Raw genomic sequence first — 18451 nt, forward strand, 5'->3', positions numbered from 1 at the left:
TCGAGGAGCTAATTTAGCCATTTAAATCAGCTGTATTGGTTAAAGGACACATCTAAAACCTGCAGGGACACCGGCCCTCGAGGCCTGGAGTTGCCCACCCCTGATCTACGCAGTGATGTCAGAGAACCGAAAACAGTGCATCATGAACTGAATTCAAATGTTAGAAAACATCTGAATACACTGTTTTCAGTAAGAAAGCTTGCACGTAGATTCTGACATTCATATTGGCAGAAGCTGGGGTGAGCACAGCTCCTGCAGGCTTTGGTAAAGTCCAGACAGGCTGCTGTCAGGTTGAATTACGGCCTGTTGTGATTGGTTCTCTTTGTGTTAATCACCACCAATCACCAGTGATAGCAGTGCGTTTGAGTCAAAGTAAAGATTTCACTGTAATTCTGACAGTTTCCAAAGCAGAAACGTGATCTGGTCTCTGTGGTGGGTCCACGCTGCCACATACATGATTACATTTTTAACAACCTCATCTCAAAAGCCACCTTATATCACACTTTCGTATAGAGCCAGTTCTATGCAGCCAGTAAGTGTTCATTCTTGTATTATTAAAAAACGTGAGCGATGGGTTGAGTGTGATTTTATGGGCTTTGTGCACACAGCTGTTCATACATCTGCCTCTTTCTCTAATGGGGCTTTTGCAGACATGGTGCTGAAAGATCACTTTTCTGGAGCTTTGTGCAGGATCAACATACAGATGATTCAACACACACACACACACACACACACACACACACACACACACACACACACACACACACACACACACACACAGGTAGCTGGGTGTGTGTGTGTGTGTGTGTGTGTGTGTGTGTGTGTGTGTGTGTGTGTGTGGGGTAAATCCAGGTTGGTAATCCCTCCTCTCTCTCTCTGGGATTGGAACTTAACTTGCAGCGGTCATTATGTAGAGTGCTCAGTGTGTGTTTGATGTGCATGTTGACCCCAGCTGTTACTGACCAGAGCTTTCAGTGTGGAGTAACACTGACTTGACCCAGAAAATGAAGTGCGGCGAGCACGTGCCGCAGACGCAGCTACCAGACAACAAATGCGTGGCTCACCTTCTTCACCTGGGCCTCCTTGATCTTCTCGAGGGCCAGTCGGATGTTCTCTGCCTTCAGTTTGGCAGCCTGCTCCTCCTACAGACACACACACACCGGTCAGTCAGTGCAAACCAGCAGTCACTCAGCATCGAGCCCGTCACCTACCTGACTCCTCCAACATGAGTTCATCGTTTGTTTCCCTCAAACAGCCAACACTTCTGTGTCTGCTTGATGTCAAATAATATTTGCGAGGTTTAATTAAAGAGAAGTCCAACTCCAGGAAATGCCGGCGTTTAATGTTTGGGTAGGATCGATGCATTCCCAGCTGGCTGTGTGCCAGCTTCCCGTCTCACCAGGCTTCGGATGCGCTGATGTAGAAAGAGTCGAACAGGTTAGCGCCACCGCAGAGAGCTGCTGTTCAGGAGCCCAAACTACGAGGAACCACGGGAAGAGTTTGGCTGGCAGGCGTGCCTCTCCTCCTGCGTCTCTTCATTTTAATCATCGTCATCAGCGCGTTATTGGACAGCACAGGAAAATGAGACTGGATTAATGCACGGCTGTTGGATTATCCAAACTGAGCGCACGCCGCTACTTCAGCCTGGACAGACGCCGCTTTATCACGTCAAAACAAGGAAGAGGAAGGAGTGGAGGAGGAAGACGGTGGATCGGAGCAGCTTCAGGCACAAGACCTGGAATCAAACAGACTGACCGCGTACGCTCATGCTGATGCAACCATCAGCTGATCTGCAGACTAACAGCCTCCTGTATCAACGAGCTATCAGACTTACTGAGTCAATCCCAGAGTGAAAGATGCTACCCTGTCCTGTCACATCCTCCCCGGCCAAGCGAGACAGAGGGAATGAGAGGAGGAGACGGAGGGAGAGATGCACCCAGCTGGGGGAGGGGCATTGCTGCTGTGCAAGCTTACATGGAAGAGCACTGATCTCTTTATCTCAGGCTCTCATGCCCCCTCCTCACAGACTCACACTCCTGCTGTCATCTCCTCCTTCACTTTTCTCCTGCTGCTGTCCTCACCTCACCTCTCTACCGCTCACATTCTCTTTGAGTTGGATCCAGTTTTAAGGGGTCTGAGTATGGAGGCGCTCTGCTGTCAGTCAGGCTGCATGAAAACAGGAGCCATGTGGTGAGGAGGAGGAGATTAGCAGCCACTTTCCCTCATTCCCCTCCCCCACCCCCAAAACACACCGAAGGATGTGCACACACATGCGCGCGCACACGCACACAATTCTCCAAGCAGCACTGAAGCGAACAGCCTAAGCTCATAAAGAGCTTCATAATCCAGTGCCCATACTTGACTGGCCTTAATTATTCCACTTGGTTCCACAGTTAACTGTCGTGACAAACATATATGGAAGCAGACAATCATTCAGAGGTACAGCACTGTGCAAAAGTTTTGAGCCACCCCTCACTTCTTTATCTTTTGCCAAGAAACAAATGAAACCAAATGTGCACAGACTGAACCGATACGGCCTGACAGCCGTTCCACTGAGGCCATGTCTTCACTGCTGGTGGATCAGTTTTAGGGCTCCTGTCAAACCTTTGGCAGGACGTGACTAAAGCCAGTGAAACAAATGGTGGGTTTCTGTGATGGGCTGTTAGTAACAAAGTGTCTCTGGACATATTTAAAACTGGTTCTTTCATCCTTTCAGTTGGGGCCGTTTTGATGCTTGATTAACTCAGAGAGGGTCAAGTGGCTCTAACGGTCTGATGCATGGCTTGACTGAAAGTCAGACAAACCACAGCTAATGCCCAAAGAAAGCCCAGAGAGCTAACAAAGCTTCATTTTTGAATACTTGAACACGCCGACCTCTGACATCACTGTGTTTTCCATCTTGCAGCATAATCATCGTCTCTCTGTCTCACACATATTCAGCTGGCCTACATTATGAAGCAGCTAAAATGAGCTTGTGCTCAGGGAGAGATCTTCTGCCTTTGAAGTTTTCTAGGATGAGTCCCCTCAGTGCTGCAGCTCAAAACACAGCGCACAGATGAACTGCACAACTGGGCCAGCAGTGTGTGAACAGAGTGTGGGTGGACTTATTGCTGAGGCAGTGTAACACTGACACAAAAACAGTATGCAGACCTGCTGCATCCACACACACACACACACACACACACACACACACACACACACACACACACACACAGTCTAATGACTGCAGATAATTACGCCCGCAGTGCAATCACTGCTGCAGGAATTAGACTGGCCCAGAAGCTCATAATCTGCCTGGATGGTCGGGGCCGTTATGCGTCCTCTAATCTGGGACACAGATGAAAAGAAAACACGGACTGTTTCCATCTTCCCAGAGACAGCTCGAGCATGTTGTGTGAATCAGAGTCAGGAATAGTGCAGCGAGGCAGCAGCGAGGCAGCAGCGAGACGGTCTGACCCACAGCGGTGTGAGAACACTGGTAAAACATTTGTTCCAGTATATTCACTGAATTCTTAGACACAAGAGCCAGGAACAGTACAAATACTATGCAATGAGATACTGCATCATTAGAAAGTTCTTCAAGTATAATTTGATCATTCAGCACTATGTAAACGTCCAGCTTAAACGCTGTTTGATGCGGTCGATTTCTAGGATGATATTCCTTTTTCCTCAAATTGGAGTTTTTGCGGGCAGCTGGCTGCGTTGTGTGCACGTGTCTACGTTTGATGCTCCTAGGAAGGGAATCACCCCTCTGTCCTCCAAAGGAGATTACCCCTGCAAATTTGGCACGTTCCTGTAACATCCAATCAAAGTGCCACAGTTGCTTTTTCTTCCAATGAAATCCTGTCATTGCCGATCCAATCAGGATAAAGCCTCCTTACTTGCTTGCTATTTAAGCTGGCCTTCCTAATACACACAAATACAACCTGCAGCTTAAGAACCACAGATTCTCCGACAGCTACGATTGCCACGCTCCCGTCCACGGATGTCCACGTTCAGTGTTAATACAACTCCCACTGCAGTTAGTGCAAGTTCAAAATAAACAGTAAAACACATAAGACGTGAAAATGTTGGTAAAAAATAACATAAGAAGAAAAACGAGTTTAAAAAAGAATAAAAAAATTATTGAAAATAAACCGGGAACGCCTGATCTCCACCAGCAGCCGGGATGCTGATCCCAGTAACTATTCTATATAGCGGGTAGCTGGTCCCATTATCAATACCAGCACCAGTCTCTGTTACTGCTGCTGGCTGCAAACGCTCGTTAGCACAGAGACAGCCTGTGGACCGTGGTTTCTGCTAACAGCAGCTAACCTAAACTGTCCAGGAGAGCGCTCACACATTCAGCCCGAGCTATGCCACAAGATGAAATATTGAAATATTATCACACACATTTAGTCTTTTTTACTGGAATGCAGCGTCCAACACCGGCTGAGCTGGTTGGAGCTTGTAAAAGCAGACACAGAAGAGTTGGCTGTCACACCTGCTTACCTGTGCTTGGTCTCATTATCAGAAGTAATCCTACATCCTCACAATCCCCAAGATTTTACAGTTACAGGCAAACAGGGCAAACAGAAAAGCACACAGGTGGGGTGTGCTCCAGCGACACGCTCACTGATTTTTAGTGGATGTTTCACATCAGGCGAGGTTTCATAACTCAACATGCACACAGAAATAATGACATATTAGCAGGTACATACTGAGTTTATGACAACTTTGTCCTGTGTGGTCTTCACCTTCAAAGACTTGGTACACCAGTGAAACGCACATATGTCACACGTAGCACACGTCCAGTGAAGCAGCATTTGCCTTCACTCATACATGAAGCAAACCTTAATTCAAAAGTGTCTCTGCACTTGGCTGCAGGTACGACTGAAGGCAAACCAGCTTTTGCATCACTGTGACAAACACAAACCGAGCAGGTGCTGAGTGAGACGCACACACAGCAACATCAGAACAGCAACGGGCAGCATCCACAAAGCTGTGCAAAACAAGGCTCAAGCACAGAGTTAGAAAAGGAAGGCAAAGAGCGAGGTGAACAGAGTTAACAAGCACATCGCCAAAACTCTTGTTTTATCGTGCACATGCATGTTTATTTGACTTATGTAGAAGAAGGTGGAGGAGAGGATGGATGCTGACGCATGAGGGCAGAGGGGCAGTGTGCAGAAGTATGTGGGGTGTCACCTTGGTCAGTAGGTGAGAAGGTTTTCCCGCTATGTTTCTCAAAATCAGCGAGGTTTCCCTGTCCAAATACGAGTGCTTGAAAAAGAAAGAGAGAGTGCCGGTGAATCGATCTGCTGCTGATTGGTTGAACGTGGTAGTTTAGCAGAAAGCTCAATGGTCAGGCAGAGATCAGAGAGGGAAACCTGTGGAGGAGAACTGCACACACAGCAAACACATTAAAGCACTGATCAGCTCTTAATGGAAGGATATTACATCCCAGTGACCCATGTGAGGTTAGCCCTGACTACAACCTGTTTATATGCAGTTTTCCCCGATTCGCCTATAAGTTCAAAAAGCTTCAAAGGTTACGCCTTTAACTTTCTTCATCTTAAAGTATTTTTGTAGCATGTAGCACAAATACAAGGTTACTGCAGATATCAAGAGATTAAGACACATATCATGTGACAGTCATATGCAAAAACTTGTTTTCATAAAAACAACCCACACTGCCCACGGACACCTGCACTCACAAGTTCAGTTCAGTTTACTTATACAGGGAGTGCAGAATTATTAGGCAAATGAGTATTTTGTCCACATCATCCTCTTCATGCATGTTGTCTTACTCCAAGCTGTATAGGCTCGAAAGCCTACTACCAATTAAGCATATTAGGTGATGTGCATCTCTGTAATGAGAAGGGGTGTGGTCTAATGACATCAACACCCTATATCAGGTGTGCATAATTATTAGGCAACGTCCTTTCCGTTGGCAAAATGGGTCAAAAGAAGGACTTGACAGGCTCAGAAAAGTCAAAAATAGTGAGATATCTTGCAGAGGGATGCAGCAGTCTCAAAATTGCAAAGCTTCTGAAGCGTGATCATCGACCAATCAAGCGTTTCATTCAAAATAGTCAACAGGGTCGCAAGAAGCGTGTGGAAAAACCAAGGCACAAAATAACTGCCCATGAACTGAGAAAAGTCAAGCGTGCAGCTGCCAAGATGCCACTTGCCACCAGTTTGGCCATATTTCAGAGCTGCAACATCACTGGAGTACCCAAAAGCACAAGGTGTGCAATACTCAGAGACATGGCCAAGGTAAGAAAGGCTGAAAGACGACCACCACTGAACAAGACACACAAGCTGAAACGTCAAGACTGGGCCAAGAAATATCTCAAGACTGGTTTTTCTAAGGTTTTATGGACTGATGAAATGAGAGTGAGTCTTGATGGGCCAGATGGATGGGCCCGTGGCTGGATTGGTAAAGGGCAGAGAGCTCCAGTCCCACTCAGACGCCAGCAAGGTGGAGGTGGAGTACTGGTTTGGGCTGGTATCATCAAAGATGAGCTTGTGGGGCCTTTTCGGGTTGAGGATGGAGTCAAGCTCAACTCCCAGTCCTACTGCCAGTTTCTGGAAGACACCTTCTTCAAGCAGTGGTACAGGAAGAAGTCTGCATCCTTCAAGAAAAACATGATTTTCATGCAGGACAATGCTCCATCACACTCGTCCAAGTACTCCACAGCGTGGCTGCAAGAAAGGGTATAAAAGAAGAAAAACTAATGACATGGCCTCCTTGTTCACCTGATCTGAACCCCATTGAGAACCTGTGGTCCATCATCAAATGTGAGATTTACAAGGAGGGAAAACAGTACACCTCTCTGAACAGTGTCTGGGAGGCTGTGGTTGCTGCTGCACGCAATGTTGATGGTGAACAGATCAAAACACTGACAGAATCCATGGATGGCAGGCTTTTGAGTGTCCTTGCAAAGAAAGGTGGCTATATTGGTCGCTGATTTGTTTTTGTTTTGTTTTTGAATGTCAGAAATGTATATTTGTGAATGTGGAGATGTTATATTGGTTTCACTGGTAAAAATAAATCATTGAAATGGGTATATATTTGTTTTTTGTTAAGTTGCCTAATAATTATGCACAGTAATAGTCACCTGCACACACAGATATCCCCCTAAAATAGCTAAAACTAAAAACAAACTAAAAACTACTTCCAAAAACATTCAGCTTTGATATTAACGAGTTTTTTGGGTTCATTGAGAACATGGTTGTTGTTCAATAATAACAACATTATTCCTCAAAAATACAACTTGCCTAATAATTCTGCACTCCCTGTACAGCTCAGCAGCAGCAGTATGTAGAAACTGTCTGCAGAGACCAGACTGAGCAGACTCTACTAACAAATCATGTCATCATGTGGGACGGACCCTGGGTGAAGTTTGAGGGCTTTTAAAATAAACTACAAAACAGTCACATGACCACAAAGCTCAGGAAACTACAAGTGCAAAGACACCAGTTAATTCAGGACTTTGGGCTGATTTTTGTGGCTCTCTGTAAAAGGTCTGTGTCGTCATTTCTGGATTTGAAAGCATGACATCAAACCTGCATTCTCTCAGAGTCAGCAGGAGGCAACACAAGCAGCAGTCCCACAGACGTCCAGTAATGGGCTCCAACACTAGCTAATACAAACCAGTGTGTCTCTTATTGAACATGGAGCATGTAGCAGGGTATTCTTACATGGACACGCTGTGGTGTCACAGCACCACCACGGTGATGGCAAAGAGCACTTAGTGTCAGGCAATCGGTGTCACAGTGGAGACTTTCAGGTTTTATGTGTCTCTGCAAATGTCAGCACATATTCTCTAAAGACCACAATAAAGACAGGAGCACAATGAGACTGTTGCTTTGGTTGCAGTTTTCCATCAAGGAGAGGAAAATGGTGCCAAACATGCTGAATGGATTCAAGGACAAACTGTTTAGTTTGCAGTTTGGGTAATAATGTGGGAAACGTGACATCAAGGCTAAATCATGTAAACAGAAACGAGTACAGTGAGTCGCAGCAGCCGTGCAGTAAAACAGTGTTTACGACTGAGTCACTAAATGTACAGTTTTACTCGAATTTAAAGGCAAAGCTAAGAAAGAAACTGCAGACACGTCTGTGGCGTGGTGAGACTTCCTGTCCATGAGCAGAGCCACTGCACCGAGTGTGAACTCTTTGACCAAACACACACCAGGAGGCACTTTCAACAATGACACAGGTTCTTTGACCTGCTATTTTGGGGTAATGTTAAAATGATGCGAACCCATCCTCTCTCTTCTCATCTTTATAATCTGATCACTGCACATTTGCTTCAATCTCTAGAAACTATTTTATAGAAAGCATTAGGTCTGTCGTGACAGCCGCAGATTAAAAATAATATTTAGGTCAGACACACATAACTGACCCGTCCACAGCGTGTGTGACAAAAAGAGCTGCTACCCAGAAACAAGCAGATCAGGCGTGTCCTGTCACATGTAGACAGGCGAGGCTGGAAACATGACTGGGATGTTAAATATTCTGAATGGACAGCTCTCAGGAATTATGACACTGTTGGTGCCGTTAGAGCAGCTCAGTGTGTTTACAAGACGATAACAGACTAATAATAATCACAACTACTAACTCAGCGTAATCTAACCAGAGTGCGTGGTGAACCCAAAGGTGTCCGATTGTGTAGTCATACACACCAGTTACAACACTGTTAGCGTCTCAGTACAACTCCATGCGTTACACTGTAGACTAGCAGGTAAACGCTGACAGTTGATTGTTTTATCTAAAGTAACGTGACGTCATGCACTTAGTTAAAATGATGCTTTTAATTTCACCACATATACATCTTCTGCACTGAAACACGTTAGCATTTAAAGCTGCTGCTGTTAGCGTGATGAAACACAACGTGACTGTTTTCACGAGTTCCAGACAAAGACTGAAGGATTTCATCCAAGTATTGAAACATGCCTTATATTCATGCTTAAGTTCGATTCCTGCAGCTCGTGTGCTTCAATCACAGGGTCACTGTTTTCTATCAAAGCTGATGATGTGTCACTGCCCAGATACTGACTTAACTGTGTTTCTACGATCGGACTTTCAAACATTCAACATCAATATATTTCTGCTGTGTGGTGAAAGAAAACAGGCAGGCGTGTCCTGAACTGAACCACAGTCAGGCTCCCACTAACTCAGAGCTCATGTCTGACTAACCTTTGTGCGTCCACGCGAGAGCAGCCATAACTAGAAAGTTCAATTTACTGAGTCCAGCGACGGGGTTATTTCTGCTGCCCACGGTCAGAGTGAGAGCCTCAGGGATTAGACTGCACGAGTCCCACTTTCTAATGAGCTTGTGGGAGAAATGCTCCGGCAAACACAGTACAGCACTTCTCCTCTTCCTCCTCTGTGTGTCTTTCTTCCTCAGCCCTCTCAGTATTTGGATGTTTTGTGTTGCTAACATGTCTTACTCTCACATGCTGACGCACTCTTGCTTCTTCCATTATTCTAATATTGTTTCTTCTCTGCTCTCTCAGACAAACTGGAGCAGTAGCCCCGTTTCCTCACAGTAACAGGGTGTGTTTGGTTTTTGTTAAACAAGGTGACAGCACTAACAAGGTTGGAGGTTCAACTTCCTCAGCAAGGAAGAAGAAGAAGCTGTTATTTGTGGTGGCATGTGCGCGTCACTGAAGCTTTTCTGTTGGAGCAGTGTGGATTATAAAAGAGGCGAGGACGAAGCCTGAAGCAGCACAAAGCATAACCCGACACACACCAGTAACAAACAGCCGACAAGGTTGTGTTGTTGGAGAGGAGACAGGGTGACGTTGCATCGTTGGTCCCAAACACTTTGAGTCTCATGGAAAAAGACGGCTGGTTGGTCGTTGGGGGTTAAAGGCTCCTTTTCACTGAGAGCACCGTCTCTGTCGTCAAACTTTGGCAGGCAGCATGAACCACAGCCTCCTGTCCCATCTGAACCATCGGCAGCTGCCAATGATCATTTTCAGTGTGGGTTCACCCAGTGCTCACCCACACTGCTGTATAGTGTACACTTCCACACTGTGTGGCTGTCAGGGCTTCAGCTTTCTTTGTCTTTAAGGAGAACATGAATCAGACTGACAGCTACACAACAGTCTCTGATCCATTTATCGTCAGTCTGAGTTTACTGAACAGACACGAGGCTGCAGTAACAATAAGGAGGCCTTAAACTAGTAACCTCACCTGGAACTGTTGACCCAAGTCACACATGAAGTAAGGACAACTGCATTTATGCTGCCTCCTGCTGGGCTGCTAGAATCCATGTTTAAGGCTATTGGTGTTATTGTCATAATGTCCATCTTTTACATACAGTCTGTGGAAACGTCCATGCTGTTGGAAGTCTTCTGAAACTGCAGTGTATACGTTTTACACTCATCTCCAGCTGCAACACTAGAGTGATGTATGCATCCATTAATAATATCGTGCATATGATTCGTTATGAGCGTATTTTCACCCTCAAGCCACTAAAACTGCAGGAGAAAACTAAATGAACAGAACTTAGCTGTGTTTGGATTTCCTGAGCGCTCCGCATGTTCTTTAATTGTGTGTGTGTGTCGTGTAAATGCAGTTACTGTGTGATGTGCAGGTGTAATGCCAGGCAGTGAATATCTGTACTTTTAACCTCTAACCAACCAAAGGACCTCCTTGTTTGTGAGTTTACTGGTCATCACATTATCTACAGTAAGGTATCTTATGTTCGGCTACAGCAGCACAGGACCGTACAAACAGAGAGCCGTGTACCTCTGTGTTGGGATGACCTCGACCGGCTCCTTCTGCTGGGGGCGTCACTTGCTGGCCGTCTGGGTCAGCGCACAGAACGCTGTCCAGCGAGTCCATGGAAGAAGCCGAGTTAACGGAAACTCCGGATGCTGAGGTGATGGAGGAGCGTGACGAGTGGACAATCGAGCGTGCCTAAAGTGGCAAACCAGAAGACATAAGAAGGAGCAGAGAGGCCCTGTCATCGTCAGACCAGCTGGACACAAACGCTGGACAAGCCCGTAGAGATAATACGCTAATGAGCTTAAAACGCTGAGATGATGTGCTCAGACAGCAGTTTGCTGTTTAACTACTAACAAGCTGCTAGCTGCTCGTCTCAGAGTGTCTTTAAACACTAACCCTGAGCACAAGTCAGCACTTATGTTTACTCATGCTTTGCAGTGTGAGGTAGACCCAGTCCAGCCTGCAAGTAACCATGGCGAGCATTTCAAACAGACTGTGGTCACTGCAAACGAATCAACGTCTCTAAAGATCAGTCTACAAGTAAATGACTTGATGGGCTATTTAAATACTGAGAGTCACAGTGGTTTCTAATTCAAAACACTGAAAAGAAGAACGAAGGCCGTCCCGGGAATGTGTCTGCTATAAAAAAGGTTTAGGTACCCATGAAACGAGCGTTCATCCAACTACAGTCTCTGTGTAACAGAACTCTTGATGACAGACACTGTAAGCAGCACCGCTGTGTAACTGTTGCTTTGCTTTCATTAAACATACAAATATCTTTTATTTTATATGACACGGCTCCACGTGATCACAGCCAGGACACAGAAACCGAGTCGACGGGACTCGAGTTCCTCCTATAAAGCCTGCAGAACAGTGCAGAGCCATCGCGCTCACATCTGAGACCGATGACCAGTTCACTGAGCTGACTCCATCCTCCTGCTGCCGCTTTACTTCTGTCTTTCTCGTTTCTTTTGTTGCCTTTGTAACGCTGATGTTGTGATGAAGCAGAAGCTCTGCTCTCACCTCGTGTTCGCTGACCGTGCCGACCGATCCCGTGCGTCGATGCTGCCTCTGAGAGGATCCGGGCCTTCGCATCGTGGCTGAGGATGCGAAGGAGGAGGCTGAGCTAAGAGAGTGGGAGGAGGTCTGACGAGCAGCTTCGTCCATACTGAGCGAAGCCTGAAGGAGACACAAACAGAAGAAATGAGAGGACAGACCGAGTACGTCTGCAGGAAGGGAGCACTTTGGTGGTGCTGCGGATGTGTCATCACTGACAGGTGATGCAGGTGGTGCTCGATGAATCCGCCCTTAAAGTTTTACCCACTAATATCAGGGCTGTGTCACATCTTATTGTATCCTCAGGGCATCCAGGTGTGTATCCAGGACTGTCTTATGTTCAGGCCTAACATCTGCACACGCAAAGAACTAACTAGGAAGCATTTGGAGACCGACTCCCCCCCCAGAAAAGCAGGAAAGGCCTTTATTTGCTGGTCAGTCACACGTCTGGCTTATCACGCTAAAGAGGAAACAGCGCTAACATCCTTAACTGGTCCAAGTGCTGGTTGCAACCTGAACCCTGAGCTGTGTTAAAGGCCACGGGAATGAAGGGAGTGGCAAAGATGACGTTCATGGCAGCACAGCGAACATGAAAGATGGATGTGGTCACTGTGACGCCACCTGTGGGTTCTGAAGCATCAACATGTCCACAGCCATGTTATTTTTTTGGAGCTCGAGGTGACCGAGGTGACAGTGGAGACAACCAAGCTGGCAGCTCGGGTACAAGCTGCATCAGCCTGCAGCTACAGCTGTCCATCACATCAGCCACGAGCATCCAAATGTTGTTAGGAAGCTGACACAGTCCACAGAGACCAGCCTTACATCTGTCGCAGGCTGCACACGTCTTTATCTGTGCTGTGAAGTTTGTGTGTTAAACTGTTGCACTGTGATGTCTGTGATACGACTATGACAGGAACAAACAGAAGAACGTGACCACAGCTCAGAGAAACAGGGCTCAGCCTCCAGCTGCCCTCCCCTCACTCTCTCTGCATCAAGTTAGGGTTGAGTTGAGTCCCAACACTTCTTTGTAATAAAATCAAATGTGTACTTTTTACTGTTACCTTCTCCAGCTGGGCTGTGATGTCATCCAGACTGAAGTTAGAAGCCAGGGCTGGTCTCCCCTGCTGCCCAGCAGGAGCTCTGATGGTGCCGGCCGGTGACGCCCTGGTGCTGCTGCTGCTGCTGCTCGCCCCACTGCTGCCACCCCCACCGCTAACACTGTTACTACCACTGCCGGCAGCACCGCTGCTGCCCCCTGCTGGCTGCTGCCTGCTGCTGCGCCCAGCTGGGGGCTTCTGGCGAACCTGGAGAGACGAGAAAAAAGAAAGCGTTAGCGTAAGAGGCGCAGTCGGTAAACGTACAGCCAGCGACAAGAGGGACGATTGTGCGTACCTTGGTATCGGTTATGCCCAGACGGGCCATGCTACCAGAGCTGTTTGGTTTGGCGTTGACGGTGCTGAGTTCCTGTTCGATGGAGCAGAGGTCGGCCATGAGAGCATCCAGATCCACATTCTCCCTCTGATTCAAGGCCTCTGCAGAGACAGAAGGATGTGAGGCAGGAACAAAGAGGAGGAAGCAGGCATGGCTGAACAAGAACAGACAAAGGTCAGCGACCTGTACGCAGAAGGTCGTTCATTATAGACTAGAATGACAACACGCTTTATGGTAACTGAAAATGTACCGACAGAGTTTATCTTTCACCAAACATCAGGGCAAATACATACGACAGAGAAAAGCACTTTTTTATTATGCTTTTAAAATGCAGATGAGCGAGCTGCTGAAACGTTTTACAGACGCACACTTGCTGATGATGTGTGTACGTCTGATTAGGACTTGGTTGTTATTTAATTGCTAAGGAAACAGTAAGGTGTGGGCTGCATCGTCCTGTGGGGGAAAAAGGAAAACAGGGAGAATAAAAATAAAATGTCTGACCGTTGATGTTATACATGGAGAATCTGTAGGAGAAGTTGGCTATGTTGGTCTCCTGTCTGAGCGGAGGCTTCTCCTGAGGTGGCCGTTCTGAGCGACCGTCATCCAGGCTCTGGATTGGCAGGCGAAGCAGAAAGGAGAGTGTTTACATGCAGCTGCATTTCTAACACAGATAAGCACGGACTGTTCATGCTCTGTGTACCTGTGTCAGCTTGTCCAGCTCTCCCAGCCAGGCACCAAACATCTTATCCAGGTCCTGGTCCTCCTTGTCACTGTCCTCCTCCTCCTCCTCCTCTCTGACCTCCACCTCCTCATCTGACAACTGATCCATCTGAGGATAAGAAGAGTCATGCTCATTAATGCTGCACCTGTGATCTCTGTGCTCCATCTGGTGGTCAATAGTGTGTACTACACCCTTCTTAAACCCTGTCTGAAGCTTGTTGTGTGAAAGCTGCAAATTCAGTGCAAGTGGTTAACGTGTAATAAATCGACGGGCAGCAGGAATCCGGCTTCAAAGAGTCCAGCTGGATTCAGTAGACAGGATGGACTCTGACGTCCCTGAGACGTTCATCGTTTCCTTTGGGATTTTCCAACAATTCAAATGCACATTAGAAGCTGCTCAGAATATATTTGTAGTCTGATAATCTCTCAGATTGGAATTATTAAAATGTCTCAGGAAATAATCCCTGCCCCAGCACGCCTTTAATAAGCCCAAATGATGGTTAGTGACCCTCTTACAGATAACCAGTAAATGGACTAAAGTTTAAATGATGAGGCTATAAGACGAGTGTGAGCCAGTAAGAACTGCAGTCAGCTGTTACACTGTTTGGTCCTTTGACCTTCAGTCTCTGTTGTGCCCATCTTGATATGTTTGACATTGTGGTCAAAAACAACATTTTCTATAAATTACTTAAAGAGAACTGTTTAATTTCTCGACCCCTTTGAGTCTTATTCACAGGAAGAGTTGGAGCGGTTTGTTTCCACAGAACTAAAGAGTCCGAAGCCAGAAATGAAAATACCGGGGAAAGGTTAAGAGAGATTAACTGTCTGTGTCCCCAGACAGAGAGCGAGGGAGCGTTGCTTTGATTAACGTCTCTCAGAGTTATTTAAATATACTGAGAAACAGATCAGAGACACGCAGCAGCTGTTAAATACTTTGCTGACAACCAGCAGCAAACACATCTTATTGTAATGAAACCAATGCTCCAACGGTTTATCAAAGTAAAACCATGACCTGCAACCAAACATCGCTTTAGTCATCAGGCTAATTCCAACTACAAGCTCATTTCTTTGGTAAATAAAAATACTGCTGACAACAGTTTAGCTGAATGAATCGCTTAACTTTGAAGACTATTCTAAGAAATAATTGCTTTTATTCGCCAGAGTTACACAAGTATCATTTATGTCAGAAGCTAATAGTCAGAAGATAGCTAGCATAAAAACACAGTACCAATATTAGAAAGGTATCATGACACATTAAAATAATCATACCTTGTTTTATTTGCACTGACACTCACGACACCCATATTAACACAGCATATACAGAATATGGGAAAGCCCTCAGACCATGAATACAACTAACCTAGCATCTCATGGTGGACCCGCTAACGTCAAAGACTGTCTGGCTACATGATGTGATATCAACCCAATGCAGGAAAAACTGGAAAGTTGTGTAAAATGAAAAGAGACATAGAAAGAAATGATTTGCAGCTCTCAAAAACCCACATTTATTTCATAAAACAACAGCGGAAATGTTCAAACTGACATGTTTTATTATTTCATTGAAAATATGATGATTTTGAAGTCGGCTCAAAAAAAGTTTGGAATGAAGCATAAGGACGGAAAGTAAGTGGTGCTGAAATCAGCTGGAGGAACATTTGTCTCGATCGTGGCTCAAGAGTTGGGAGTTCGTCTTGTAATCGGAAGGTTGCCGGTTCGAGCCCCGGCTCAGACAGTCTCGGTCGTTGTGTCCTTGGGCGAGACACTTCACCCGTTGCCTACTGGTGGTGGTCAGAGGGCCCGGTGGCGCCAGTGTCCGGCGGCCTCGCCTCTGTCAGTGCGCCCCAGGGTGGCTGTGGCTACAATGTAGCTGCCATCACCAGTGTGTGACTGTGTGTGTGAATGGGTGGATGACTGGATGTGTAAAGCGCTTTGGGGTCCTTAGGGACTAGTAAGACGCTATACAGGCCATTTACCATTTTGTATGTAACTGTAACTGGTCACACGTCAGCAGCACGACTGGGTTTCATCGACTACATAATATGCTCAGTGCGGCGAATCTGAAAAAATCTTTGTGTGGAAGACACGAGGCCTAAACTCCATATTGGATGTGGATGATCTTTGGTCCTTCTGGCAGCACTGCATTAAAACATGATTCAATCATAGAATCATTGCATGGGCTCAGACTTCCAGACATCTGTGAACACAGGTCATCGTGCCATCCATGAGTGGAGGTCAAATGTCTGTCATACAAAGAAGAGCCTGATCCAGAAATCCTTTTATCAGGACCAATGCTCGTTTAAGGTGGACCAGAGAAAAGCAGAAAACTGCTCTGAGGTCAGACAAATCAAAATTTAAAATTCTTTTCAGAAAAAAAACCACGAATGCCGTGTCCTCCGGACTAAAGAGGAGCGGGACCGTCGGGATTGTCATCAGCCTGAGGTCTGATAGTACGGGGGGTGCATCAGTAGATTTTAGAGCAACACATGCTCAGACAACATTTTATTCAGGGAAGCTCATGAATATTTCAGCAAGAGAAACTTCAAACTGCATCTACAAGCTGCTTTGAAACCCACTGCCACCCTAACTGCTGTTCAGCTGTTCTCCCCACCTCTGGCATGTATGCATGCAGAAGGAGTCACTCTCTCCCTACATCACACTTCTAAGACCAGCTCATAGCAGGGCAGAAGGCCACAGAGAAGATCAACACACGCAAACATAAAGCGCCTTGAGACGACTGTTGTAAATTGAACATCAATGCAAAGGAAAACAGTCTTATTTTGACTGTAGGGATCTCGACTCTGCCGTTTCTAACGTCACACTGAAGGTAAATGAAATCATCATAGTTGATATTACACACTGTTCTTTTCTTTTCCAGTACATGTGAAAAAACTGTCTTTTGGTAAAGATTAGCTGTGAAGTGAAGCTGCACATACAGCTCATCGAGTTGTACTCAACAGTGACAGTGTTGCAGGCCTCCTATAAGCAGCTCCTCCAGCTCTCCACCCAGACAACCCCACAGTGCTGCCCAGGGCACAGTATGCTATTCCTGGAGCGCTGCTTACTCGTCACCACTCTGCCCCCTTTATGGAGATACATAGCCAACCAACACACACACACACACACACACACACGGGTATGAGGAGCGCTGCTACAATTAGATCCCTGTGGTTAGCAAGGTCTGTCATTTAGACAAGTGTGTGTGTGTGTGTGTGTGTGTGTGTGTGTGTGTGTGTGTGGTTTGGGGCTGCTGAGGGACCAGAGGAGCGCTGTGAAAGCTCTCACAGCTGCACTCTTCTGCAACAATCTGTTGTTTCCATGCAGCCAAAGGTTGGACAGTCTCCTCTCATCAGGTCTGACTCAGCTTGGGTTCAGCTTATCTGATGCTCTGACATCTGGTCACTGCACCACATATTTTAAATGGAGGAAGAAGACGTAAGACCACACTGTCACACAACGCTGTTGCCGTACATTGAAACTGCGTCAGGATAGTTTTAAGGATGAATCATCAGGTATTTCTGCACAAAGAGTTCATTCGTCTAAAAATAAGCCTGGAATCAATATCAAAAGTCTTAAATGTGCTGTTACAATTATTTTTCTCTGACACTCAAAAACTGATTCAGGGTCCACTGGTGAGTCAACGGCATCACACCAATTAGAATATTAGTTACAAAGATACCAGGCAGACTGTCACCGTGCTTCATGTTCATCTTTACAATGCTAGTAGAGAACAGTTACATGTACAAAGCACTTATTTGACCACCATGTGTGTCGGCCTCTTTCCGGAGAGTCTCCAAACTCATTCTGGGATCAGCGGACACGAGCACGTCCCTGCTGGATGTTAGCTTAGCTTCACACCAGGAGCAGCAGGCTGAGGAGCTGTGTCAGGCTACTGGTCGCCCACTATGGCTCGTTCTGGCAGCACCGTTTGTGTCAGCCGGTGATCAGCTGATCACGGGGCCGGGTTTAAAAGAGAGACGCCACCCACCTGTTCGCCGCTCAGACATTGTTCTCTTCATGTCAGGAGCTCCGAAATTTTGCCGATGTCAGTCTCCGCCTGATTCAGCAACCGTGAGTGTTTTTCCCTTCGATCCTTTTTCTCATCCCGGCTCCACTCGCTCTCCGTCTGTAACGCCAGTTCTGAAGCCACGCTTCGTGCACTGATCGTTACTAGAATAACTGCGTGTCTGTTCCAACCCACTGCTAGCCTTCGCCATGTTTGGGTCTAGCCAGCCCGCCACACGGGCACGCCGAACTACTGTGTGTAATTCGCCCGATCGTGACAGTTTGTAAAAAGCAAAAGGAAACCACTGAGTAAATACATATATGAATAAAGATAATAATAAAGAAATGGTGACCAGAGGGTCCGTGTGAAGCCTGATTCAGAGTCCATTGGCGAGTCAACGGCGTCGTTGCCATTCTTGCTCATGCTGGTGCTTTTGTCTTCATTACTCTGTGGCTCTTTTCCTGTGTCGGCTGATAGAAACAATAAAAACCTGATATTTTTCCCCTCGAGTATTTCGG

The 18451-nt window shown here is 46.3% G+C and overlaps 1 protein-coding gene across 3 annotated transcripts in view; it reads right to left on the reverse strand.

Annotated features, from left to right (window-relative positions):
- Nucleotides 1-18451, reverse strand: part of raph1a (Ras association (RalGDS/AF-6) and pleckstrin homology domains 1a) — a 78757-nt gene that overhangs the window by 17058 nt on the left and 43248 nt on the right. For 2 of the 3 annotated variants that reach the window (XM_024799422.2, XM_024799421.2), the window contains 8 exons: nucleotides 13911-14039; nucleotides 13712-13820; nucleotides 13172-13311; nucleotides 12841-13083; nucleotides 11747-11902; nucleotides 10745-10915; nucleotides 5185-5259; nucleotides 1065-1142 (listed from right to left, as the gene is read on the reverse strand). In XM_024799422.2, coding sequence (XP_024655190.1) covers nucleotides 1065-1142; nucleotides 5185-5259; nucleotides 10745-10915; nucleotides 11747-11902; nucleotides 12841-13083; nucleotides 13172-13311; nucleotides 13712-13820; nucleotides 13911-14039 — 1101 coding nt within the window. The remainder of the gene's footprint in view (nucleotides 1-1064; nucleotides 1143-5184; nucleotides 5260-10744; nucleotides 10916-11746; nucleotides 11903-12840; nucleotides 13084-13171; nucleotides 13312-13711; nucleotides 13821-13910; nucleotides 14040-18451) is intronic. The other variant, XM_076875118.1, reaches the window with a different exon arrangement.

Source organism: Maylandia zebra, linkage group LG16, assembly GCF_041146795.1.
Source record: "Maylandia zebra isolate NMK-2024a linkage group LG16, Mzebra_GT3a, whole genome shotgun sequence".
In the NCBI taxonomy this organism is placed as follows: Eukaryota; Metazoa; Chordata; class Actinopteri; order Cichliformes; family Cichlidae; genus Maylandia; species Maylandia zebra.